The sequence below is a fragment of the Zootoca vivipara genome, chromosome 6 (genome assembly GCF_963506605.1).
Source record: "Zootoca vivipara chromosome 6, rZooViv1.1, whole genome shotgun sequence".
In the NCBI taxonomy this organism is placed as follows: domain Eukaryota; kingdom Metazoa; phylum Chordata; class Lepidosauria; order Squamata; family Lacertidae; genus Zootoca; species Zootoca vivipara.
The window spans coordinates 42,260,891-42,288,343 of record NC_083281.1 but is presented as its reverse complement, the minus strand read 5'-3'; the positions used below and the strand labels follow the sequence as shown (position 1 = coordinate 42,288,343).

General features: G+C 45.1%; 1 protein-coding gene across 18 annotated transcripts in view; it reads left to right on the top strand.

The window, feature by feature from the left end:
• MACF1 (microtubule actin crosslinking factor 1) overlaps positions 1-27,453 on the top strand; it is a 291,507-nt gene that overhangs the window by 149,455 nt on the left and 114,599 nt on the right. For 15 of the 18 annotated variants that reach the window (XM_060275855.1, XM_060275856.1, XM_060275857.1 and 12 more), the window contains 16 exons: positions 1,239-1,422; positions 2,870-3,039; positions 3,228-3,406; positions 3,981-4,119; positions 5,707-5,900; positions 6,478-6,640; positions 7,567-7,650; positions 9,485-9,592; positions 10,973-11,071; positions 12,244-12,396; positions 13,163-13,251; positions 13,753-13,888; positions 18,258-23,675; positions 25,119-25,268; positions 25,937-26,152; positions 27,245-27,394. In XM_060275855.1, the coding sequence (XP_060131838.1) occupies positions 1,239-1,422; positions 2,870-3,039; positions 3,228-3,406; positions 3,981-4,119; positions 5,707-5,900; positions 6,478-6,640; positions 7,567-7,650; positions 9,485-9,592; positions 10,973-11,071; positions 12,244-12,396; positions 13,163-13,251; positions 13,753-13,888; positions 18,258-23,675; positions 25,119-25,268; positions 25,937-26,152; positions 27,245-27,394 (7,632 nt within the window). The remainder of the gene's footprint in view (positions 1-1,238; positions 1,423-2,869; positions 3,040-3,227; positions 3,407-3,980; positions 4,120-5,706; positions 5,901-6,477; positions 6,641-7,566; positions 7,651-9,484; positions 9,593-10,972; positions 11,072-12,243; positions 12,397-13,162; positions 13,252-13,752; positions 13,889-18,257; positions 23,676-25,118; positions 25,269-25,936; positions 26,153-27,244; positions 27,395-27,453) is intronic. The other 3 variants (XM_060275861.1, XM_060275862.1, XM_060275860.1) reach the window with 1 other exon arrangement.

Here is a 27,453-nt window from a genome sequence, read left to right as displayed (position 1 = left end):
CTCAGCAACCAAAGACTTCCTTTTGTAAAATCAGCCCAATAAAATAAGAAGTTGTTTTCATATGCCACCAATATAGTGCCACTTCACAGAATAATCAAAAAGAACATCCTGCTTAAACTTCTGAATTTAGAAGATTATAGAATAATAACTAACCACTTCTTAATATAACAGCCCCATTACACAAATATCACCCCTATTCTTCCCTTGGCCACTGAAAGCCAAAGCCAGCTCAAACAAATACATTGCAGAGGAGGTAGCTCTGCCACTCTGTTGCTTCAAAAACAATAGCAACTTTGGGTTAGTAAAGACCAACCAACTTTATTGTGGCATAAACTCTTGTTGGCTAAGCCCCATTTCACCATATACCTGAAACTTTGTGTTATCTGCCAAAGTAGGTACTGGCCCACAATAAGTGATGTCATAATAAGTTGGTGATAAGATGCCACAAGACACTTTATCCATGTAAATCAAAAGCAAGGAAGGTGCCTTAGATTGGTTTCATACATATATTGCCTCCTACTAAGAGTTGGTCCTGTGTGTGTTGCTTGTCTCTGGTGACATTACAGTTACTGGCCAATAGGCACACTAGTCCTTCTGAAAGGGGCAATAACATTGCTAGCACCTTTGGAAAGGTAAATTAGAGTCCAGTATGGTTTCAAATTGGATGTGGGGGGCATGTGCTGAGATTTCTGCATTTCAAGGGGTTGGACTAGATGACCCTCAGTGTCCCTTCCAACTCTAGAATTCAATTTTTTTTATTCTATGAATTTCCCAGCTTGAAGCAACAAATACCTGCAAAACTTGCTTGACTGCAGCCAGCAATGAGACAAAAAACACAGTGGTACCTCGCAAGACGAATGCCCTGCAAGATGAATTTTTCACAAGATGAATGCGTCTTGTGATCTGATGGTGACTCGCAAGACGAATTCGTTTTGCGAAAAATTCGTCTTGCGAATGGCGGTTTCCCATAGGAATGCATTGAAATTTAATTAATGCGTTCCTATGGGCAAAAAAAGAAATTTCAATGCATTCCTATGGGAAACCGCGATACACAAGACAATTTTTTCACAAAACAAATTGACTCGCGTAACGAATTAAATTCGTCTTGCGAGGCACCACTGTAATGCCTATCATTTTCGTCATCTTTGCTTGTACTGGCCTGTGGCTCCAAGCATTGTTCATCTTCACATAGCCTTCTATGTGAACATGTCCCCTTTGTGTGTGTGCGCAACCCACAGCTCAGGGCCCTGGCCCCAGGGGAATGCCACCAATCCATGAGGAGCCTGCAGGTACACTACGATGATTTCTTGGAGGACAGCCGGGATTCGGAGCTCTTCTCTGTAACAGATCGGCTGCGCCTAGAGGAGGATGTGGACTCATGCAAGGAGCACTTCCAGCAGCTTTTGCAGTCAATGGAAAATGGTAAGCTGTCTGAGCCTAGATTAACTTTGCCAGCCTGGTGCCTCCTTCCTTCCATCAGCTCTGGGCTTGGTGAAGCCTGGTCTAGATGATTAATATTCTATGGCCTTTTAAAGGTGTTTGTGGGAGGTGAGGTTATGGTTTTGTTTTGGTTTTAACAATTTATTTTGTGCTTCTAGCCCATGGGTCAGCAAACATTTTCAGGAGGGGGCGGTCCACTGTCCTTCAGACCTTGTGGGGGGCTGGACCCACCCCCTCCCGAGTGCACACACCCCCTCGTGAAAGGCCCCTCCCCCTGCTGATGCCACTCACGCCGCTGACACCTCATCTTCAGCAGCGTCGGCGTCTTCTGTCTTGGCGGGGCGCAGAGCCCATGCCACTGGCCTGGACGGTGGAGGCAGCCTCTGCGCCGCTGCTGTTTCCTTCCTGCTCAGCCACTTCCTCCCGCTCGGCTGCCTCAGCAGGAAGGAAGGGGCGGCACCCAGAGGCATCCACAGCTTCTGATTGGCCGCAGGAGATTCCTGCAGCCATTCAGAAGCCGTGCCGTGTCATGGAAGTCAGTTTCCGGGCAGCAAGGCCTCCGCACCGCGCCTGTTTAGCGTGGGGACTGACTGAGTGGGCGGCAGGGTTTGCAAGGTTCACGGGCTGGATTAACGAGCCTGGTGGACCGTATCCGGCCCTTGGGCCTTAGTTTGCTGACCTCTGTTCTAGCCTGTATTTTTTATTTGTGAACTGCCCTGAGATCTTCTGATGACCGGGGGGGGGGGGGAATGAATGAATGAATGGGAATATTTGCAGTGTGAGAGCTGGAACGAACAATAACTGTTTCATTCAAGGGTGACTCTGGCCACCAAATGAATGTTTTTTCCAGCCCCAGGAGCTCTCTCCTGTTTTGATCAAGATGTGGTAAAAGTCTTGAAGGAAAGAAACATGTTTTTCCAATTTTGTCACTCTTTGGATCTTGCACATTAACTTGCCAGCTGCACTTGGCTGTAGCCATCTTCAGGTGTTTTACTTGACAGTAAAATAAACACATGAGGAGCGCTATAGGGATGAGCAGGCTAGCTGTACCCCTTGCAAAGTGGAGGGTGCCTCCTGTACGTCTGGAGGCTCCCTACACATTTCATAACCCTGAAAATCAGGGATCTCAAATGTGCAGTCCTCTAAAGCAGATTCTAAGGTTTGGTTCATGACACTGCACTGTCCACTGTAACCAGCAGTGCTCCCCCCAGGGTCTCTTGCAGATGAAGGCCTTTATTTCCCAACCCTGCTATCTTCTGAGGTCCTTTCTAATGGAAGATGCAAGGGACTGGGGCTGGATCTGTGGCCTTCTGCATGCAAAACACGGAGCTTCCATTGAGCTTCCAAACAGCAGTAGTATTTGACTGACATCTGAGCACATGAAAGGAAGATTTCAGTTATTTTGCTTTTGTTGTACATGTGTGAACAGAGGACAAAGATGAGACTGCTTCTCGGACATACCTCTCTGAGCTGAAGAATATTCGGCTTCACCTGGACGAATGTGAACAACGTCTGGTGGGCACCATCCGGACGCCAAGCAGCACAAGAACGGATGGGGACGCCCTGCAGGAAAACACTTTCCGGCTTGTCGAGCAGGAGGTTGGTGTTTTATAGTCTTCAGGGACTATTCCAGATTTTGGACAGTATGACTGAAAAGTCCCTTCTTTGACTTGTTACATCCCCCAGCTTAGTCCTTGCCCCTGCTGACCGTTGCTGTGAAGGCAGATATGTAGCATGAAAGGTCAGCATCTCTGCTCTTGCTCACTAACACCTGTTGGTCTCTGCAGAGATTGAAGGAAGATTTGAATCATTTGAAGGACGACATGGAGCAACTTTCTGAGAGATGCACTATTTTCCTTCACAAGTCTCCAACGGGAACCAGCACTCCACACCTTCGTTCTGAGCTTAACCTGCTGGTGGAAAAGATGGATCATGTCTATGGGCTCTCAACTATCTATCTGGACAAGTGAGTCCTTATAGCTGTCTTGTTATCAAGCCAAGAGAGGGAACCAGTTGTTGCTGTATGATAGGAACATACACACAGACCAACACAGACCATTCGTCCTTCTAGTTCAGTACTGACTCTGAACCTGAAAGCTTTTACCTACAGAGTGTGTGCTCTGCTGTGGTTACTCTGTAAAATGTAGAGACCTTTTGGCTGTTATCATCCTAGGACATGAAGAGTGGTTTATGCAATCCCCAGGAATTCATGCAGTGGGGCTTATTCAGTCCCCTAGAATCCAGTAATTTTTGGAGAATTCCCAGAGGAAACGACCACTGAATTCCATTTTCTCAAAGCCAGTTGCTTCAGTTGCTTCTGATTGGAATAGTCTAGCAACACTAGGATTCTGAGATCTATGTCATAGCTGTCAAGTTCTCCCTTTTTTTTAAGGGAAATTCCCTTATGCTGAATAGGCTTCCTCGCAAGAAAAAGGAAAACTTGACAGCTATGATCTATGTTGAGTTCAAGTGATGCAGAAAACTATGATAAAACTTATAATAGTTTCAGGAAGTGAAGTTTCCCTTTTTATATCTGATAGGTTAAAGACAGTGGACGTTATCATTCGCAATACCCAAGGAGCTGAGTCTTTGGTCAAAGGGTATGAGGTTAAACTGAGCCAGGAGGAGGCCGTGCCTGCGGACCTAAGTGCCATTCAGTGTCACCGAGCCACATTACAGGTAAGCTTTTCCCTCCACCAGCTGGGTCCTGTGGGTGGGGGGACGCCTGTCTCATGTGGCTGCAAATTCTTACTGTCCTGATACAGCTTATTGCTGCCTGGTGGTGAATAGCAAACAAAACAGCTGTGCCTTTCAGGTTGATGCTGATAGCTCTTGGCAATGAGTCTGGCTTGTGCCAAGCTGATGAACACAGCATCTTGCATCTCCTGCCCTCTAGCGTCTGCCTGCTTCAACAGATGTACTTTGGATCTCCCAGCCATTCTGTGGGTGGACAAGAAGCGATTGTGCATTGCAGAAATGTACATACCCTCCTTGAGCCAAATAGTTCTTTTTTTAATAGCAAATACCTTTTCAGATCAGTAAATGAAGTTAGGTAATTACAAATGCATTAGCTTGAAACAAACAATGCAAATATTATTTTACTCCAGAGGTGAATAACCAGTGGTCCTCCATATGTTGTTGGACTCTAGCTCCCATCAACCCTATCTACCATGGTCAGCAGTCAGGAATCAAGAGGAGTTGCAGTCCACCAACATCTGTAGGGCCACAGGTGTCCCACCCCTGGAACAATAAGTTGCAGTTAAGTTTAAGGCCTGAAAGGAAATACTTGGATTGGCAGCTACATGAATCCAGGTGCTGCTAAGTGAAGCCATGGTTTAGCACAAAGGTGCAAGTTTCCAGGGAGAATGCAGCTGCTTGGCTCGTCTTCTGGTCCTGCTGCTGCTGCCGCCATGGGTTTCGCCATGGTTTGGCTTAACATAACATCTGAACTCAGGTTTGTGGTTTATCTATCCCAGATAAACCACAAGTGGTAAGTCATAGAACAACACTTGTTTATGGATTGTGGTTGTCTAGAGCAGGCATCCCCAAACTGCAGCCCTCCAGATGTTTTGGCCTACAACTCCCATGATCCCTAGCTAACAGGACCAGTGGTCAGGGATGATGGGGATTGTAGTCCAAAACATCTGGAGGGCCGAAGTTTGGGGATGCCTGGTCTAGAGTGACATAAACCATGAGCTCAGGTTTGGGTGTAATGCTAAGCCCAACTGTGGCTTAGTTTATGGCAACATGGTGGTGGCAGGATTGGAGGAAGAGAAGAGTGACCACAATCACCTGTCTGGGAGCCCACAAGCTTGCCTGTTTTGGCTTAGCATTATGTGTGAACTGAGTCAATATCCTATTATTTTTATATGCTTGGCTTTGTAATCACTCTCTAGACAGATGTGGTATTTTTTAGTTCTTTTTAAAGTGTATTGATTGAAATGATTATGTATTTAACATTTTAGCTATATAATAATATGCCCCGAGTTCATTGTACAAAGAGTAGTATAAAACCTTAATAAATAAATATTCACAGCACTGTGAATCTAGTGCCCTTCAGACATTTTGCAGAACAGTTCCACACAGCCCCAGCCAACATGGCAGTGCTGGCTGGGGCTGATGGGAGTTGCAGTCCAAACACATCTGGGGGTCACCAGGTTGGTTAAGGCTGAGCTAGAGGATGGGTTCTTGCAGACTGCCTATTCTTTATTTCAGTCATTCTTAATCAGTGCTTCTCTCTCTCTTTCTCCATTTTTAATGCTGCAGCAATGGATCAGTGAAGTGAACGATAAGGGCAATGTCTTTGCTATGTTGGAAGATGACTTGGCAAGAGCTAAAGTTGTGACAGACCAGCTGTACAATCTGAAGCAGGAGCGCAGTCCAGACCTGGAGCGCTACCAGGAGAAAGGGAGCCAACTCTGGGATCGCTGGCAGAGGGTTAGCCTACAGATCGAGACTCGGTGAGAAGAACCAGCTCTGGGCAACTGTTTTTTCACTGATAGGCTAACCTACACTTCCCTATTTGTTACCCTCTAAATGTTTCAGACTGCAAACAAAAGAGAGAAAATAATACCTACCCATACCCTACCCTTTTGAGGACATGAGCCAGTTCTTGCACAGGAGAACAGAGAAGGGCTCTGCAGAGGCTTTTGCTGCTGTTTCTGCTAGGCAGGAAGGGGTTAAAGAGTCTTGCAGGCAGTGAGGGTAGGTGCCAGTGTTGCTGCTGTCACCAGATCAAAATATGGCTCTTGGTAAAGATTAGTTACCCAACATGGATTTGCCACTGGAATTATAGGTTGTTTTAGCGCTCATCTAAAAGTTGTAAGTGCCAAATCTTGCAGGATTCCATCTTTCCAGGTTGTAAACCATCCCAGATTGCAAGCCTCTACAGGGCAGAACCTATCCTCTTTTCTTTTTTACTCTAGAAAGTGCCATATACAGCAAAACTGTTCTTACATCAAAGCAATATTGTTCATGCAACTTAAGGTTCATAGTTTTATCACACACACCTTTTCCCTTCTCTTCATTTCTTGACAGCCGATCAGAGCTAGAGAGTATTGAGGAAGTACTGAGTGATTACCGGAACTGTCATGGGGCACTGATCCAGTGGATTGAGGAGACCACAACGCAGCAGGAACTGATGAAACCTGGACAAGCGGAGGATAGCAGGGTCCTTTCAGAGCAACTCAGCCAGCAAATGGTAAGGCCTGGACAAAGCCACTGTTGCTTAAGCCATGGTCTATTTAACAAACCACAGGTTACCTACAAGTTATTCCACAGATGATCAAACAAATCATGGCTTGTTTCTCCAGAGTTTGTTTTGCTTTCCAACTGCTCTTGCCTCATGTTTTTGTAGCGTCTGAGGGTGGGGAGTGACCAAACAAGCTATGCTTAAGAAATTGTGCTGGGTTTGTGCATAATGCAAAGCCATTGTTAAAATCCATAAGCTTTAGGATTCGTGGAGAACAAAGCAGTTAATAAATAGATTATTAGTGGCTGCTAGTAATGGAATCATAGAATTTGAAGGGACTACAAGTACCATCTAGTCTAACCTCCTGGAATGCAGGAATCTTTCACCCAACAGGGGGATGTGAACCCATGACCCTGGGATTAAGAGTCTCATGCTCTACCAACTGAGCTATCCCTCTGAAAACCAGTTTCTGGGGATCTGTGTGGGAAGACAGCTGTTGCGTTTAGGTCCTGCTTTCTGGCTTCCCAAATGCATCTGGGAAAGACTATGCTGGACTAGATGGATCTTTGACCTGATCCAGCTGGTTGTCTCTTACAGCTTTTTGAAGGAAAAGAACTGTAAATTAGGAAGAGGGGGGTATCCCTACCTCAGTGACCGACTGATAACTGTAGGGATGTTCTTGTTGGAATCGTTGACTCAGTAATTAAGTGAAGTGTGTGGGCAAAATAAAAAAATTCCTTCAGTAGAACCTTAAAGACCAACTAAGTTTATATTTTGGTATGAGCTTTCGTGTGCATGCACACTTCTTCAGATGTGTGGGCAGTATGATGTGAATCTGTAGGAAAGGGAACAGAGAGAACAAACCTACTTAGAGGGCAGATAAACCTTCCAGTTTGTCACCATGGTTTTAACATTGCTTTTCTCTTGCATTTAAGGCACTGTTTGCTGAAATAGAGGCAAATCAAGCCAAACTGGACCAGTGTCAGAAACTATCTCAGCAATACTCAGCTGCTGTCAAGGTAACATGCTGGCTGTTCTGACTGAGTCTGATGGGAGTTGTAGCCCAAAATATCTGGAGAGCACCAGATTGGAAAAGGCAGATTTAGATGGTTATCTGAAATGCAAATGACTGAACCACAAGAGATATGTGGGTTCTTTAAAATTATCTGGAAGTTCTGGAAGGATCTGATCAAAAACCTTTTCAAAACCATCATTTTTTTTTTAATCTACAACTTAAGTGGTTAAAAATTGACAGAATTAGCAGAACTTGCAAATATGACAGCCAAAACAAGGAATCTGGACATAAACTGACAAAGGGCGAATGGGAAAGCTTTGGGGAGTATTTAAAAAAAAGATGCTAAAAATCAGTTTACAAGTACAGTTGTACCCTGGTTTTCGAACAGCTTAGTTCTTGAACATTTTGGCTCCCGAATGCCGCAAACCCAGAAGTGAGTGTTCCGTTTTGCGAACTATTTTTGGAAGCCGAACATCCGATGGGGCTTCCGTGGTTTCCAATTGTGTGCAGGAACTTCCTGCAGCCAATCAGAAGCAGCATGGTTTCCGAACATTTTGGAAGTCCAATGGACTTCTGGAACGGATTCCGTTCGAATTCTAAGGTACGCCTGTAGTGGTAATTACCGTATTGGCCTGAATATAAGCCACACTTCCCACCCCAAATTCTGACTGTGAAAAGTTAAAGTGCGCCTTAAATTGGCTTTTACAATATCGCTGCTGAAACAGACATACAGTAAAGCGGAACCGAAAAAATGTTTTATTGCCAATTTGTGAGCTTGAGACTGTTCATTTGCCATTTACAGGTGTGAGTGCCTGCGGAATTATAGCAATTGAATAGTGATCTGCGATTTTAGCGATTGTACGGTAACTTTTGCGGGCTTGCAAGATCAAAGGCTTAAATTGGCTCGCCATTACAATTCTACCAACCGCAGTGATTTTCAGCCTGTAACCCAATTTTAAAGGAGCAGCTTATATTTGGGTATTCTCTTTTTTTTCTCTCCCCCTCCCCCAAATTTTAAAGGTGCAGCTTATTTGTGGGTGCGACTTATATTCAAGCCAATACGGTATATGACAGCAGTCAACTACAACAGTGGTCTAGAAGGGATAAAAGGAGGGTGGATAAATAAATGGAGATGCAGCAAATTTAGGTTTATTATGAATGCCATGGAATGCTAGGTTAGGAAGTCTGTACAGAAATTTTGTATGTGGGGAAAACATTATGTGTAAACAGAAAAATGGAAAATGTAACAACAACAACAACAGTTTAAAAAGATTTGGCATGTATACAGAGACAACACATTGGCCCAATTCACATGTAATGCTAAGCCAAATCATAATTTAGCAGGTGGACTCCTGGGGGGGGCACACATGTTGTCTGAACCTAGGCTTGTAGTTTAGCTCTCTACAGACAAACCTAGAACTTTAACTAATGTTTATCCTATGGTTTACAACTTGTGGTTTGTCCGGAGAGCTAAATCCAGTAGGCTGGTTTCAGATGACACGTAAAGCCAAATCACAGCTTAGCTCAGCATAGCACAGCAGCAAAACAAACATGAAGTCTCAAAGCCACTGTGATCTCTGTGGGAGGCCTCATGTTTCCTCATTTGTGATAAGCCAAAGTGTGACTTTGCGTTCCATGTGAACAAGGGCATTGTGTGGCATCGTTAGTTTTATTTATTGCTTCTTTTTCAAGAATGCCCTTCATCCCAAGGAATCTCTCCTATACACGCCTGCTCAATTTGCTTTGGGATTCTGTTTTTCATTTTCCACTTTATGTGGCAATACTAAATGTGGGGTTTGTGAACTGAAACCCCCATATTTCCATTTTTGCATTGTCAGGACTATGAGCTGCAGCTGATGACGTACCGTGTGTTTGTGGAATCTCAGCAGAAGTCCCCCGTGAAGCGCAGGCGCATGCTGTCCTCCTCTGATGCCATCACGCAGGAGGTGAGGGGCCTGGCCACTGCCAGCTAGTGTGTTCTCTAGGCTGGAAGTGGAGTGGGGCAGGGGAGGCAAGGGCTTGCTCAGTTTCCTGAGTAGATGGACATGTGGCACTTCTGCCTCTCCTCCTGAACCCGTGTGTAAAAGTTTCCACCCTCACTGTCTTTTCTGTCAGCCACAGAGGCTCTAAGCTCTAAGCATCAGGGTCTGGCATACGTAGACTTCTTGGAACCACGGGTTCAAATCCCTACAGGGATCGACCCAGCTCTGCCACCTGCAAGGTAAATAAAGAGCACCATGCAGTTCGCTGTGTGTGGATCTTTTGGATGAGTCCAAGGGTGCTTCCAGATGGGTGTTTGGTTATCAGATTGGTGCTCCTCATGCATGCAGTGTTTTTGCAGCATCCCCAAGACATTGTCAGCATCAAAATGCTAGCCTATATCCCCCTTTGCCCCCCTTTTTATCTGGATTTTTTATTTTAGAAAACCCTGTTGCCAACCACCCATTTGCAAATTAAGCCCCTGTCTGGAAGCATCCAAAGAAAAAGAGCCAGCAAGAGAAATCTCAACTCATATGGAAGCCTGAGGTGCTGAGCAAGTCGCCTCCTTGAGTTTCTGCTCTGAGTTTGTGTTGGGGGTGGCCCCAAGTGAGGTTTTTTGTTCTTTGCTTCCACCCTGATGAAACAGATTGGGGCTCTGCTTCTTAGAATCATAGAATTGTAGTGTTGGAAGGGATGCTGAGGGCCATCTAGTCCAACCCCCTGCAATGCAGGAATCTTGAAAATCTGGCCTTTTCCCGCAGACCTCAGAGCAAATTGCTCCCTGGTAGCCTTTCACAGGACCATTTTACAAGGCTAGAATTCCTTAGCTTCAGCAGTGTTCCACACAGTCGGAGAGAGAGAGGGTGTCTTGGTCCTGCTGGCAGAACTGGGCTATTTCAGGATATGGCTGTCTTCCTCACCCAAGCATTTGGGGGGAAAGAGATGTACAGGAGAGAAGCATCCTGATTTCACATCCATGTGCAAGATGGCAGAGTTCTTCTTCCAGCTAGAAACCACCCTGGGATAGCTCTCAAAGCGGCCTTTCTTCTTTGAAAAAGCAGAGAGGCTGTCTGATGCATTTCTTCCTTCTCCCGTTCCTTGTTTAATTGTTATTTTAAGATGCACACATGCTCTGTCTCCAAGATTGCTGCACTTCGCTGTCTCTGTAGAAATGTCCATCAGATGGTGCAGTGAGTGAGGGCATTTCCCTCTTCTCCAGAATGAGAAAGGCTGCATGTTCAGAGCAAAGTGAGAAGTTGGATGCTTTGTCATTCATTGGCTTTAACAACCATGTTCTTTGTGGTGTTGTTTTTCTCTTGTGTTCTCTCTCCACCCCACCCTTCCAGTTCATGGACCTGCGCACACGCTACACAGCTCTGGTCACATTGACCACACAGCACGTGAAGTACATCAGTGATGCTCTCCGACGCCTGGAAGAGGAAGAAGTAAGGATATAATTTATAGTGACTGCTCTTTGGTGTCTGCATTGTGAATCCTTTGTGGCCCACTGGGGTTAGGCAGTGGGTTTTGCCTAATAATAATAATAATAATAATAATAATAATGTATTTATATATTTATACCCCGCCCTCCCCAGCGAGAACCAGGCTCAGGGCGGCTGACATCAACAAGATCACAACAAAACGTAAAAGAAAGAAAAACAATCGATTAAAATGCGGATTAAAATACAATCCAGATTTTTTTAAAAAAATTTTTTTTATGCAGCCTCATTTTAAAATGGCCCAAATCAAAACCATAAGGGAGGAAACACATAGTGGTCAGATGAGTCCACCCCAAAAGCCAGACGGAAAAGCTCTGTCTTGCAGGCCCTGCGGAAAGATGTCAAATCCTGCAGGGCCCTGGTCTCCTGTGAGAGAGTGTTACACCAAGTTGGGGCCAATACTTCAAAGGCCCTGGCCCTAGTTGAGGCCAATCTTATGGCTCGGGATCTCCAAAATATTGTTATTTGTGGACCTTAAGGTCCATGTGATCTTGGGAGTTTTAGTCCCTTTCCTTTGAAGGCATCAGGGCTGCAACAGTTAGAAGGACTCTGGTTGGCATAGGGTCACAAACCATCAGCTTCTTGCTAATACTTGCAGTCATTCCTTTCCCTAAGCCTCATGTGAGTTGTTGTTTTTTCCCTAACCATCTCTTTCCCTGGCTCTTCCATAACCCAATTTAGTTTCCATTTACTGTAGTTTTTCCCTCAAGGAACCACCTCTTCTGTCTATGTCTATGTATACTTTAGGCCCTTGCTTTTCAGTCCCCTCTCCAGAGATTTCCCCACTTAATCCCCCTCCCCCAAACACCTCTGTTCATACATATCCATCTGCCTCCCCACCAACACCATATTCTTACATTGTATGTAACCTCCAACCAGGTTAATTTTCACTTCACCCACAGAATCTACACAGTGTCAGTGTTTTGGTCTTGATTCATCTATCCCAAGCAAGTGAGAATGTTTGTGAGCATTCCGTGGCATAACAGCTTAGCTAATATCTAGCAAAGGCTTGCTGACACGGAGCCAGCACATTTTTTTAGCATGTTAGAAGTATTTGGTTATGTTGCATACATTTATGTGGCCATATTCCATCTTTCTTTCTTTTTTCCTTCTTGCAGAAAGTTGTGGAGGAGGAGAAGCAAGAGCATGTGGACAAAGTGAAGGAACTCCTGGGCTGGGTCATGGGTTTCAAACAGAGTGCACAGTTCAAAAGTGTCCCACCAAAGGGCAAAGAGCTCGGAGATATTGAGAAGTCCATCTTGGAGCAGCAGGTGCGTAAGGGCACGGGAGGGGCTCTCTCACTTCCTTTGATCCTTTTCCAGTGTGTGTCAGCAATACCAGGCTAAGGCTAGGTCAATCCTGCTGGGTTTATCTCTATAATGGGCAATAGGACATTACCAGGTGGGTTGCTAACTCCTAGTCACTTGAAGAAGGCAGAAAACATCTTCCTTTCCACCGGATGTGAACTCCTCCACTTCCTCAGGGGTTCAGTTCATTTTCTGCTTTGCTTGAAGTTGGAGTTATTTTTTCGTTTTTGTTCTTCTGGTCTTAATGAACAAACTGTGGTGTGAATTTTTGCCTGACTAAACCTGTCTCTTTCTGGAAATAGCCACTGATTTTTGTCTGCCCCCCCCCTTTCTCTCTCTGAAGCTGTTTTCTTCAGAAAGAATTCCCTGCTTCAAATATTACTCCAAATGCAGGTTCATTCCTGTTACTAATTAGCTGATTTCTTAAATCCCCAAATTAACTGTTACCTATTTGGAACTTCTGAGAATTTTTTAAAGACAAAAGCCAATTAATTCTGATGCTGGGAACTTGTGATCTATTTGGAATTACTAGTCTAGTTTGTGGTGATCTGGTGCCCTCCAGATGTTTTGGACTATAACTCCTATCAGTTCCAGCCAACATTGCTTGGAAGGCTGCATTGAGTCACTGGCTCTTGAGCTTCTTCCAGTGCTTGGACATGTGTCACTAGATCTTAGAGATGTGTCACCCTTCTTGCCCTTCTGAACAAAGTTCTCTCCTTCTTCTCATCAGGTTCTAAATGAGGAATTGGTTACAAAGCAGGAGCAAGTCTCGGAAGCTATCAAAACTGCTCAGATCTTCCTTGCAAAGCATGGACACAAGTGAGTTGGGATAAATAATTTAATTTGTTTGGTTTATTGCATATTTGGTTGTTGCAAGGGGTGGGGATGGAGTTTAAGCTTGCATTTTCCCTATTTTTAAATTCACTTAACTTCTCTGAGTGTTTTATGCTGTCATCCTGAGAAAACAAAGATGGAAATTTGAAATGGATGTCCTGTAGAAACACAGGAGCTAGGGAGGAAATTTCCAGGCTGTCGTTGCTGATGGAGTGTTTTTGACTTGGCCACAGAGGTGTTAGTTTGCACCTCAATGATGCAGCACATGCTTTGAATCTATAAGATGCCAGGGTTGACCTCTGCATCAGGTTTCCTGGAGCCTGCCAGTTGGAGTAAGCAGTATAGGGCTAAATTGGCCATTTCCTCCACTCAAAATATTGCAGGCCTGAAGCCATATTGCAACCCAGAATCTCAGCAGACATCCTTTTAGGGTTTCACAATTGCCATGCTTATATAAAGAGATGTCTCTTATGTGCCAACCTGCAGGCTTTCTGCCGAGGAGAAGGAACACATTTTGACCCAGCTGAATGTCCTCAAGAAGACTTATGACCAGCTGTGCTCTGACTCCACTGAACAGCTCCAGCAGCTCCAAAGTCACATGGCCCAGGAGACCGCCCATAAGGTATCCCTCCTCTCTCCATCCCAGTATCCTCCCCAGTTTGTGATATTCTTTCTTTCTTTCCCTCCCCAGGGGTGGGAGGGAGAATCTGTTCTTGGCAGCACTTGTCCCTTCATCCACAGCCCTGATGGCTTTTGAAAATCCTTATTAGTCAGCTCCATCCCATTCTCTCCCATCTTCTGCATTCTGAAGAGGTTCCTCCTTTGCTGAATTGGTTTCTGAAGGGCGAGACAAGAGAGAGTTTCATAAACTTGTTGATTTGGGCGGATGACAGACTAGGGTTGCCAGACTCGTTGCCTGTGGGGGGCTCCTGTGCCTTGTAGAAGAGAAGTTTGGAATACTCAGGTTCCTTTGCAACCATGCTAAAGTAAAGAGGAAAGCTGCTAGCTGACACATTCTCTTAGGAAAAAAATATAAGACTTTGGCCACCCCACCTTGTTTCTTCAGCAATACACTAAAAATGAGTGCATTCCCCATGTAATCTGGGATTGGAGATTTCCAAGGATGTCTTTCACCTATGGTGATGATGATGATTAATTCCATTATAAGCTTGCAGCACTGCCACAAAAGGAGAAGTTTTCAGCATGAATTTAAAGGCATAAATTACAGTAGCCTAGAGTTTTGCAGACCCAGTTTAGGTGAAGAGTTCAGGTGTCAGGGGCAGGTAAGTAGGTAGGTAGCAAAGAAAAGAGAGATAGAAAGAGAGAAAGGATCAGAGGCTGTTCCAAGACCCAGTAGCTCTTTAATGGCTGGGCCAGCTCTGCTACTAACAGTTATGATGGGGGGGGGGAGAAGCTAAGGGAGGCAAGTGAGGTCATGGAGTGGAACAGAAAAGCCAGCAAAAGGAACCAAGAACCTGACTTAAGTATAATGCATGCTTCTAATCTGAAGCAAACAAGAGGAAAACAAATCTCTCCCCCTCCTCACCTCCCCATCCACATGGCATGACAATGCTGTGTTATTCCAATAATAGGATACTTCACTAGCAGAAAATATTTCATACATTTCTTCCACACGCTTCTGAGCTCCACTTTATGCCACCCTCCCTTCTGGCAAAAATGTCTTTGAACACCTGTCCCATCTGTGTTTCTTGGTTTGTTCTTCTGGAGTCCTGCCTGGGTATACTCTGTATATTACATGTACGCAAGTGTGGTATTCATGTGTCCAATGCAATATGTATATCTGTGTGGAGTTATGTTTTGACGCTTGCTACCTCCCTCTTTGTCTTGAAGCACTAATGAACCTATTAAGCCAGGAAGAAAGCACTGTTGCCCTTTTTAGTATTTGGGCTAAAGGTTGTATGTACCAGCTTTTCAGGGGTAGGAGGTTCCATCCATCCATGGAAAAGGCTATACTGATCTGCTCACATTGTTCCCTCTTGTAACTCGCTGGGCGCCAGCACACTTTGCTTCTGGCTGCCCACTGCAGGAGACGCATGTGAACTAGCAGGGGTCTAAAGAAGAAAGGCCAGAGTGGAGCAGAATGACCAGAGAGGAATTGATTTTTCCAAGGAAGCTGTAGACCAGCTGTCACCAACATTGCTCCCTCCAGATGCTTTGGACTGGAACTCTGGTCAGCCCCAGTCCCATGTGTCTGTGCTGGCTGGGGCAAATGGGGCTGTAGCCCAAAACATCTGGAGGGTACCATGTGGGTGAAAGCTGCTTTTAGACGTCTCCACTTGTGTGTGGATTTACCTTTTACTTTGGTTTGAGTGCGTCACAATTGTAGGAATCCTTTGGGGAGCCATTTGAAAACCTTTTTGCTCATGGAAGAATCTCTAGATCTTGGTTGAAAATGTCTGGTTCAAAGCAATGGGAAACTGCACGCCCAAACCAAAATGACAGAACTCTCTGCATTGAGCATGATGTGTCCCTGTTTGGTTTGTGTTCATGTGGAATTACTGTTCAGATTAACTGCCATCCTTGCTTCCAATTTTGTGTTGTCGTTTTTTAAAAACTAACAATCTGGAGGTCACACCAAAAGCCTCACTCAGGAAATGAGAAAACGTGGTGTGTGTGTTTTTGGGGGGATATTGTTCTTTCTACTTTTTTGTGCAAAACAAACAGTCGCATGCCGGATGCTAACACCCCCCAGCTTTTACACTGTGTGTGCCATACGGCTGAGCTGCTCCATAAAGGCTCTGTCTTCTTTCACTGCTCACGGCAAACCCCACAACTCGGGTAAGTAAAAAGCCTTTTATGACTCCTGTCCTTCCCCTCTTTTCTCTCTCTTTTCTTCTCTTGCTGATTTTAATATCTGGATGTGCATGTTCGGAGTCTTGATTGTGGTGCAAGAAGGCTTTGTAGGCCTTTCCAGTGGGCCCCTGCCCTGCTGGGCCATGAAATGGAGCTTTGTCAGGGCCACCTCTTAGCTCTGCCAGGTGTATCATTTGGAGCCAGAAAGAGCACAGCCTCTTCTTAGGAAGTCTGGATGCCTTATCAGGCTTGTTTGCCTGCAAGCTGCACCCATGGTCTGGATGGCAAGCTGGCCTCCATGGACATAGTGCAGTCCAGACCCCAGCCAAAATGGCATCTGTACCAGTGTCCCAAATATGGGCTTATGTGCAGTGCAGGCTGAGATGGCCAAGGTGTGGCGATTTCACAAATCTACTTAGTGCTACATCTCCCTCCCTTTTCCCAGCTAAACCACCTTCACCAGATTTCCAATTTAGTGCAAAAGTGCAGGTTAAGAGTCCATGAAATTCCCATTGTGTGCTCTAGGGGACAGAGTTCTGGGTATATTGGGAGGCTTAGTTCAAACTGCAGCATAGCCATAAGCTCAACTGCAGTGTCCTTGGGTAAGTCATTTCAAGTCCTTTCTATAAATATCTGTGGTCTCCACTACATTTATTCTGTCATCCATAGAACTCAAAGGAATATCATTATGCCTCTCCCTCCATCACCTTTGGGTGTGTGTAGAGGGTCAGGCTCAGCTTTTGAAAACTTCCTGTGATGAGCCTGTGACCTAGTTTGCACACAGTGCTAAACTTGGAATTTTGTGCCAACTCTGCCAAGTAGCTTAATTTGTTTTCTTCTAACAATCCATGATTTCAATCTATGGTTTATTGTTCACTTTCAAATCTTGGTTTGTTTTAACTATGGCCTGGTATTACAGGCAAACTCAGCATCCTTTTTTTGCCATGGTTTGTTTCAGTCAGGTGTTCACCAAGGCAAAAGCAGTTGGTAAGCAAACCAAACTTTGGAGGAATAAATTGTGGCTTGTTTGACCATCTGTTAACTTGTTGTTAACTTGTGGTTGTTAAGTAAACTGTGGCTTAATCAAATCATGGCTTAGAATCGTATGCAAAGCAGTTTATGTTTGGAAGAAACGCATTGAGATGTGTAGGCCTCCTTTCAGCATTAGTTTACCAGCTAAAGCATCTCATCTGCAGAATACAGTAGTCGCCCTGGATGAGCCGAAAGCGCCTCCTGGCTTGCCCTTCCTGCAAATGCAATTGTGATGGAGAGATGACTAATGGCAGACAAGCTGGGTCCTTCAGGCAGTTTATCTTCCATAATCTGCCTCCGGACAGAAGACTAAGGAATCCCAGGGATACTGTTGAGAAATCACTGCTAGATGTAGGTGTGAGCAGTGTCTGAGGTCCTTGTTGCACCTTGATACCTGTTCAAGTTGGTTCCAGTGTTTTCACACACACACACACACACCCCTTGCCCACAGTACTTGCTTATTCTAGGCTGGATTTTGATATGTCATGAGACAGGGCTCTGAAGCCTTCTGAAACACCATGGTGAGGGTGAACTTTGTGCTGAAATGTGAGAGGCTGCCATTTAAGTGGTCAGGAGAAAGAGCTCAATGGCATGGCTGCCTCTTCTTCCATGGACTGCCACTTTTCATGCCTGTGTGTGTACTAAGCTTATGGGAAGCTTGAGGAAGGGGCTAAGCTTGTGCCACTTCCCCTCCTCCCTTTCCCTTTGCTTCCTGTTGGTGACCCTGTCTTGTGGCTCTTCTGTGCAACCTGTCTCTCTCTCTCTGCATATATAAATGCCAAAGGGTGGTGAGTGCATGGCACTCTCTCTTTCCTCATCTGTCTTTGTATCTTTATGTGGAACATCTTGGCCACTCGGTCCATCTTGCTGCTTTGGCTGCTTTGCTCCTCTTGACGGGTGTCCGAAATGTCTCAGAGTAGCCACTTATGGCTGGCTAGATTGAGCTCCAAACAACCTCCAAAACCAAAATCTTACAAAAGAATCCTTATTCATTGGGGAATCTGCTCTCTAGTACCTTAAAAGACTGAGACATCATTGGACTTGGGGGTGCTTTATAGTTAACAAACACCTTCATAGTAGTTTCCCGGGTCTTAAACTTTTTTTCTCTCTCTCTCTCTCTTCCCCCTCCCCCTTCCTCTCTTTAGGGAATTGAGACTGTGGCAGGAGTGCTGGACCTTGGCACAATGGAAGTCTTTCCTGTTTGGGGGGCCATGCAAAAAGGTCTAGACCAAGAAACAGGCCTTATACTGCTGGAAGCCCAGGTGATCACAGCTGGCCTTGTGGTTCCCAATACCAGTGAAAAGCTCCCTTTGGCAGAAGGCCTGGCACGAGGCATCATAAACGACAGGATCTACAAGCTACTGGAGGAACTGCAGAGTGCCGTCCAGCTGGTAGACAGCATAGATGCCAAAGGGAAGCAGTTTCTTCCACTTGTGGCTGCAATGGAAGATGGAACCATCAGTGAAAGCATTGGGCTGAAAATCTCAGAAGTGCAGATTCTCACTGGCGGGTTTGTAGACCCTTCCAGCCAAGGCAGGATCAGCTTAGAAGAGGCTCTTCAAAGAGGAAGCATTACCACCCACCTTCATGGGAAGTTGGTTTCGCGTCTGAGGTCTTGCAAGGACTTGATTGACCCCAATTCAGCCAAGAAAATTAGCTTGAGCAACCTGATGCAGCAGTGCATCCTTCACCAGGAGACAGGACTGAGGCTGCTCCCAGTGAAACAGCTGGCAGGTGGGATGGTGAGCTTAACTTCAGGCCGGAAAGTGAGCATCTTCCGTGCAGTTCAGGAAGGGCTAATAGAGAAGCAGGTGACTGTGAGGTTGCTGGAAGCACAGCTCTTTGCTGGTGGCATTGTGGACCCCAAAAGCGGCCATCGACTGACTGTGGATGAAGCCATAAGACATAATCTGATTGACCAAGATCTGGCTTGTGCCCTTCTGGTCCGACAGCTACAGACAGGTGGTATTATAGATACGGTTACAGGAGACAGGCTTTCACTGGATGAAGCAGTGAGGAAAGACTTAGTAGCATCAAGAATTGCTGTAGTGATTCTAGAATCCCTTTGGTCATTTATGGGTCTTCTGCAGCCCAAGTCAGGTGAGATTCTCCCTGTTACAGATGCCCTGGAGCAAGGCATCTTGTCTTCTGAGCTGGCCCATAAGATTCTAAGCAAACGGCAACACATTGAGGCACTTTTCATACCCCAAACCAGAGAGATCCTGGCCTGGGAGAAAGCTGCTGATCGAGGGATTCTGGGCAGAGATGCCATCGAAAAACTGAAATCAACCCACCTTCCTGATGTCATGCCAAACATGCCCCTTGCAGATTCTCCAAGCAGGCAGGAAAGGAGTATCCTCCCCTCAGATAGCCCAGGGGACCTTAAGAACCAAAGCAAATGTCCACAAAGAAGCTGTGAAGAAAGGACATTGTTTCATTTGATGACTCACAGCTATGTCAACATCAACAATGGCCAAAAATTGCTACTTGTAGATGGGGAGTTAAGTAACCTTGCTGAAATGCTTGTTGCAGCTCAAGATAATGGATCTAATGCACATCCCTTAAAAACTAGTGAAAGCCAACCCCAACAATGGGATGATTTTGAGGATGGGAAGACAATAACTGTGGTTGCTAAAGCCCATAATGAATTCGCTTTGAAGGAATTTGAATTCAATTTATCTGTGTCCAAAGAAGAGCCTGAAAGAAATATGCCCTCAGAAATTTGTCCATCTAACGAAACACTTGAAATAGATATTGGAAAACTTCCAGAGAAAGAAATAGAATGTGTGAATGTAAAGACGCCAGAGATGGAAGTGGATCCTATGGGAGACCTTAAAAGTGAAATGGATGACTCCAGAAGAGAGCAAAACCTGACAATGAACCAGAGCAGGGATGAAATTGAACTGCCAGGGTCCAAATCCACCAAGGACTCCAGCTTTGAAATAGAATCCACAAATGTGGAGATCTCGTGGGAAAATGTTACATTTGCAAAAATACAGGCAGAAGAGATGGTTTTCAAAGAGTGGGAGACTGGTATTGAAATAGATCCTGTTGAAAAAGGAACCGCTATATCCACTGTTGATTTGGAGAAACCAGAGGAATCTCAAAATTTGAAGGACAATGCTATTGAAAATGTCACTCTTGCAGCAGAAGATGCAGCAGGCGCTGACTCTATGAATTGGCTAAGTATTAGAAAAGTGAGAAATGAATCAGTTGAAAGTCTTTATCAAGCTGAAGGGAAATCTACAGATGACCATATTATGGAAGAACAGTTGAGGATTGAAGGAAAAATGGATCATTTCCATCAAACTGATAGTTCTGCATCACCAAAACTGTCCCCAGACTTGGGAGAAGACAACACCCTTAAAATATTGCTGATGCAGCTTCAGGATGGTGGCATAATTCATGAACAGACAGGGAAGAAGATGCTCCTAGATGAGTCAATTGCCTGTGGAGTTGTACCCAGCCATACAGCCATAAAACTGATGGACAAGATGAAAATATTCAGTGGCTTCTTTGATGCTGAGACCTGTGAATCATTAACCACTGAAGAAGTAATTGGTGAAGGACTGATGGATGAGAAACTTATGCAGAAGGTGCTGGCATCTGATCAAGCCATAAGTGGTGTTATAGATCCACTTCGAAAAACCATTCTCTCCATCAAGGATGCATCTGAGGTTGGTCTGTTGGACAAAGAAACTGCTGCACGAATCCTGGAAGGGCAAGTAGTTACCGGTGGGATTGTTGACTTCAAGCGTGGCAAGAAACTGTCAGTCACATTGGCTTCTAACCATGGCCTCATACAGCAATCTAACCAAGAAGATCTTAAGAAACTAGAGAAAGCATCTAAGGGGAAAGGTGCTGAGGATGCAACCAAAGAGAAGCTAATCACTTTGCAGGCTGAAATAGGAGGCATCTTAGATCCTAAAACTAAAGAACCTTTGACAATCACCCAGGTTGTGGAAAAGGGATTTCTCACCAAGGAGAAAGCCTTTCAACTCCTGACCAAGCAGATAGCTGATGGAGGGATTATTCACCACAAGACAGGCTTGAGACTTTCCGCGGAGGATGCTGTGGAACATGGATTGATTGACCAAGGCTTCTATGAAGATCTCAGAAAGGCAGAAAGTATATGCTTGCATCAGTACATTCACCCAGAAACAAAGGAACCTATGCCCTTGCCTCAAGCTGTATCCCTGGGATTAGTCAGCTCAGATTTTCAAAACAATGTTCAAGAAATACAAGCCTCAACTGGAAGCATATTTGACCCTGTTTCTGGCCAGAAGATTATATTGGCTAAAGCTGTGAAGGAAGGACTCTTGCCCAAAGCAGTTATGGAAAAGGCCATTGCATCCTCTGGAATGAAGCATGCAATAATTGATCCAGAGAGCTGTAGGCTGGTCTCCTATCCAGAACTGGTCAGGAAAAGCAAAATTGACATTGAGTCAGGGCAGAGATACTTGGAAGTTGTTCCTTTTCGAGACCTCAAAGATGAAGTGACTGGGAATGTACTCTCATATCCACAAGCAGTTAAGCTTGGCAAGGTAGACCCCATGCTTGCCTTGAGGTTGTTGCAGGCTCAAGCAGACACAGGTGGCATTATGGAGACTTCAACCTGTCAAAGGTTGACACTGGCATCTGCTTTGGAGAGAGAAGTGCTAGATAAAGATACAGCTAAAACCATTGCTGTTAATCAGCTCTTGGCTGGAGGAATTATTGGTCCTAAGAGTGGAGAACGAGTAGCGTTAAAAGAGGCAGTTGAGAGGGGCTTAGTCAGTGAGGAATTAGCCAGCGCAGTTAAAGAAAGTGTTCCAATAAGCAATGATACATCTGAATATGAGAACCTGGAAGAACGTGAAGATCAGCAGCCTCAGCTGTTGCTGCAAAATGGGACCTCCATGTCTGAAGTGTTAGGCTTTTGTGAATATGCTGCTGAGAATCATGATGAGAAAGAGACTCCAGTACCTTCAGCTATGGAGAGCAGCCTAACTGGTGAGGCCACTAACAACTCTTCAAAAGGGATTCAAGAGATGCCAGAAGAAGTGGTTGAATCGGTGCCAGCCTCCTTTCCTTTTCCTTCTGCACTGGATAGTTTGGCCAGTCAGCTTTTAGCAGAAGGCAGGCTGGCACCTGAGCTTGCCTATATGTTAGACCCAGCTGATGCCCTGAAAGTTAAAGCGCAGAAAAAAAATGTTAGGAGGAAAAGCAAGTTGAGAGGGAAAGAACTCCTGAAAGGCGAATTGGAAAAGCAAGGAGGAAACAATCAGGAGATTGAAAAGAAATTGGAAGGAATTGTGTCTCAGGAGGAGAAGTTTGGGATGAATGTGATGATGAACCAGACAATTAATGGGGACCAGGAACAAGACAAGAGATTTACTCAGGAAGAGAGTGATGCTGCAGCCATTGTCCTCCAGAATAAAGCTCAGGGTATCGTACACTTGGAACCTCTGGAGGTGTCAACACCCAAGAAACTCAGTTCTGTAGGTCAGACGGAGGAAGAAAATGATTTCATAAATTCTGAAGGACTTCCTACAGTTGTAGAGCCCAAGAAACAGGCCTCTGATGAGCTGCTGTGTGCGGACATCAAGACTGAACTACCAAGCCCTGGATCTCAATTAAGACCCTGGGATCTTCTCACTTCAGAAAGTATTGACTTAAAAAGCACCAAGAAGAAGAAAACAAAAAAGAATAAAAAGCAGTCTGCTGCCCCAACAGAACCACTTAGGGTGTGTGGCTCTTCCCAAGAAAGGTCATCCCCTCCTAACCCAGATTCCAAGGAAACTTTGATGAGAAGGATCAAGGAGGAGTTGGCCTCTGGGGTTCTAGAATCGTTCCAGGAGAATATATCTGACAGGGTGACCAGCAGCCAGACCACAGTAGAACAAGCGGAGGTTGAGAGACTAGATCCACAGGCATTTGGAAAAGAGAACAAGCAAGACAGAATTAAAGCGAACATCACAGATGATCAGAAAGTGAATGTTACCCCAAAGACAGAGTCACCCAGAGAGTTAACAGAGCAAGAGACTAAAACTTACCAAGATTCCTTGGTAGAGGTAGATAATCTGGAAGAAAGTGTATCTCAAGAAAAGGCCAAAGAACCAATTATCTCAAAGGTCCAAAAAGCTAATGTTACTACTAAGGTAGCTGGCACAGAATCCTCAGGGCCTTCTGCACTCAAGACAGAACCTGTGCAAAATAGAGAGATCCTAGAGGACAAGATAAGTCATTATCATTCTGTGCCTTTGCTCAGACAAGAGGATGCTGTCCAGGAGCTAACTAGAAACTATGGAAGTGCTGTTGTCAAAGGAGTGCCTGTGGATGCAGAAGCAGAAGAGATGTGGCACATTGGTTCTATGGGAGACAAGAAAATGGAGCCAGAGGCACAGATGCTGCAAGACCAAGAGTTTCCAGAAAGCAAGAGGGATATTTCTAGGCGAAAAGCACCTATGCAAGACACTGAAACCTCAAAAACGACCAGAGAAAGCAAGGATGCTGATGAACCCACCTGTGTGGTTGAAGGCAGTGGGGAGGAGAGATGCCAAGATACCCCCAAACTTGCCAAGGTAGGTGGACTTATTAATCTCAGAGTCATTTATTCATATTGTGAAGCTAGCTGGACAGCTGACATGAAAGTATATCTCTCGAGCAGTGGTGTAGGGTGGGTTGGGAGACACAGGGGAGTGCACCTCTGGCACTCTATCAGAGCAGCAACAGCATCTACCAGAACACCAGGGTAATTTATGGAGCCTCCTCACTCTGGTGAGTAAATGAGGCACTAATGAGGCTTTCAGCTTTGTGACAGATAAGCATAGAGGAAGTCAAGAACATGAGAAAAAATAAGCAAGAGGCTAAATGCTTCTCTCCTTTGAATTCATGCAAGCAGTTTAAATTGTAGCATTTTCCTTTTGGCAAGGTGATTTGCATTCCTGGTGAAATGCTAACAGTTGCATTTCAGCTTCTGGATTTTTTATTTTTTATTTTGCTGAAGCTTAGTATATTTTACCTGTTGAATCTATGCAGTCAGGAGGGAACATCTCTACATTTAAGGAGAGCTGACTCCTCAGGAAACTATGAACATGATTGCAGCCACGCTTATCTTGATGACTTGGCCATGGATGGCTCTGGGAGCTGCCATGATGCACTTCAAATTCTACCACTACACCACTGCTCTGGAGGCCAGGTAGTCCGCGCTGAAGGAGCAAGCTAAACCAGGCCCCCTTCCCTTTGGTGCAGCCCTGCCTATGTCTTCCTTTACAGTTGCCCAGCTTCAGTGAAGAGGGGCAGGTGGAGAGGTGGCTCTTTCCCCATCATGGTTTGGAGCTTGACTTGCCCCCTAAGAGTGCAAGGAAGATGAAGTTAGATGCCCAATATATGTGATATAGTGGGTGGGGGAATAGGGTACCCTCCAGATGTTTTAGACTCCAACTTCCATCAACCCAACCAGTATGGCCAATGATCAGAGATTATGGCAGTTGGCTACCCCTGAAATACAGCCTGAAAGTCAGGGGTGGGGAACCTCAAGTCTGCAGGCCAATTTAGGCCCATCAGGCCGCCCAGTCAGGCCTCTGCAGCTGTTTCTGGCCACACTACAACCTCCATTCATTCAGCTGACACCACATGGTAATGACAGGTGCTTGCTTGTATCAGGCTGTATTGAGTGGATATGGTCCTGCCAGAAAGCATTTGGTGCCAAATGTAAGAAGGATTTCTTAACCAGATGTTGGAAGGTTGATAGCTAGGTAGACTGGTGAGTCCCTCCTGGGAGAGAGTCTCAAGAAGACAGGCCACTATCAGGGAAACCTTACAATCTCTTTAAGAATTAATATTTTATATACAAATATAATATTTTATATACAAAAAATGAAATTTGGCCACACAAGAAATGCAGTTTTTAGATGAGATAAGCTAGAACCATGCAAATAGAAAAGTCCAAGATTGTTGTGCTTTGTCTATATCTCTGTCCTATTCTGTCTAAAACCGGTGTTTTAATGCCTCTGACTCCATAGGCTTCACACAGCAAACAGCTTTGCCTCAGCTATGATGAGAAATTAGTTGTGCTCCTGTCCAGAGTGCGTGACATTGAGATGCGCATCCAGCGGGTTCAAGTTGCAGATCTGAGTTCAGCAGCACTGCGGGAACTGCTTCGCCAGGCTGAGGTAAGAGGAGCGGCTTTGGTTTTCACACCTAAAGGTCACTTTCCCCAGTGGGCTGGCCACTATGGCAATTCACAGGAGAGCACCTTTGTTCCTTGTCAACTTGCTCTGCCTGTAAGCTTCTCAGGGAGTTCTGAAGCGTCTCGTGGCACCTCAAATTTGTTAAGGCGTAAGCTTTTGTGGACTACAGTCCACTCGATCAGATGAGTTACTGTTGCTGTTCATTCTTTTCACATCCTCTGCAGTTTTTGCAAAGTACTTTTAGTCTTTGGTCCGATCTACCCCTGTGATATAGATCACACTAGGCGAATGAGGCTGAGAGAGTATTGTGTGTGTGCACGCATGCCGAAAACTGTAGAAGGGAGTTCAGGGCCATTGTGAGAATTGAACCCTGGTCCACACCCTTATACCAGATTACAATTGTTGGTTTTGTTTTTTTACTCCTACTGGATTGAACTATTTGGACCAAATCTTGCTTCATGCTTGGACAATGACACATGTACAAGAGCTTCTTGGGTTCTGCTGCTTGGACAGGATTTACCATGACCTGAAAAGAGTTGAGAAGCCCTAACAGCAGACAGGGGGAGTGTGTGGCTCAAGTTCTAGCCAGCCTTGGCAGGACCATTTGGCTTGCTTAGATGTCTGCTTATAGGTACCCTTTTGCCCCTTAGGCCTTGGACGCAGAGCTGAGGAACTTGTCGGCTCCAATGAATCAGGAGCTGGAGGCAGTGAAAGGGATTGTATCCAGCCCTCCCTGGGAAGTCCCTGAGCAATTACTGAAAGCTTTGGAGAAAGATGCCAAGAACCTTCAGAAGTCTTTTGGCTCCGTCAGTGAGGCCCTGGACTCTTGGCTACTGAACCTTCGTGCTGCGACAGAAGCAGAAAAGGTACTGCACTCCTTACAGCCTTCCTTTAGCTAGGAGGCTCCATGTTTGTTCAAAGAAGGTGCTTGCCGATTCTATGGAAAAGGAATGTTCTTGGAAGCACAGGACCCACCCTTCCAGGGTCCTTCCAGGCAGGTGTTTATTGTGGGGTGACTGCTCCTCGCACATGCAGGAGTTGTTGTTTTTGCAACATCCACACAACATCATTGGCATCAAAATGCCAGCCTGTATCCCCCCCCCCCCGTTTAATCTGGATCTACGCTTTCTGGGGAAAATACAGTGTTAAAAAAGAATCCTGTTGCAATATCCGAACAACTTTTATTACAATATTAAATTCCTGTCTGGAAGCAACCCATATTTTTCCTAGAAGGGGTAGAAAATGGGCCAAGGTATGCAAGCAAAATTGAGCTGCAAAGGTTTCATGTCTGAATGTCCCCCCACACACACACACATTGCATAAGTGGAAGTTTGTTTTATTCATTCATTTCACAATATATATATATACTACTTGATAGTAAAAATAGATCTCAAAGTGGTCTACAAAAATGATAAGCAATAAAATTATCAATAAGAAAAACCAGCCATTATTCACAGTAGATTAAAACTCACATCAACTTTCTAACCCCCGTTTGTCCTTAACGTGCCATTAAGAGCATAAGAATATAAGAACAGGCCTGCTAGATCACACCTACACCCATCTATTCCAGCATCCTGTTCTTGTTCTCTTTGTGGGCAGCAGATGATTTGGAGGAAATGCCAAATAATTAAGCAATAGGAATTTCTTGCATACTGAAAAAGACTTCCTTTGTAGCGCTCCCCCCCCCCCAAAAAAAGTGGCAAGCATTGTTTAAAAAGCAGCTATTGCTACTGCTGCTATATGTGAGCCCGTTCACAAGAGCTCTCCTACCACATGGATCTTGAGGGAAGAGTCACCTTGTGGAGACACTTTTGCTTCAAGAATAGGCCAGAGTTTTGCGCCTGTCAGCTAAAATGCCAATATTTGTTAAGGTTCGGCATCTTTGGCTGACCTTGGTTTGCCCTTTTGTTCCTATTCAGGTTTTAATTATTATTTCTCTGTTGTTGTTTCATTTTGAGGCTGAAATCCTGGCGCAGCATGAGAAGCTGCAGGGCAGGCTCCAGGAGCTGCTGAGCTGGGCGTCTGACACCACAGAGTTACTCAACCATCTAGAGTCCCACACTAAAACTGATGCCAGCAGCTTGAATTCCTGCCTCCAGAGCTACAAGGTAGTTGCCATAGCAATGTCACAGGCTAAGCCTGACTGGGAGGGTGGTAACTTCCCACG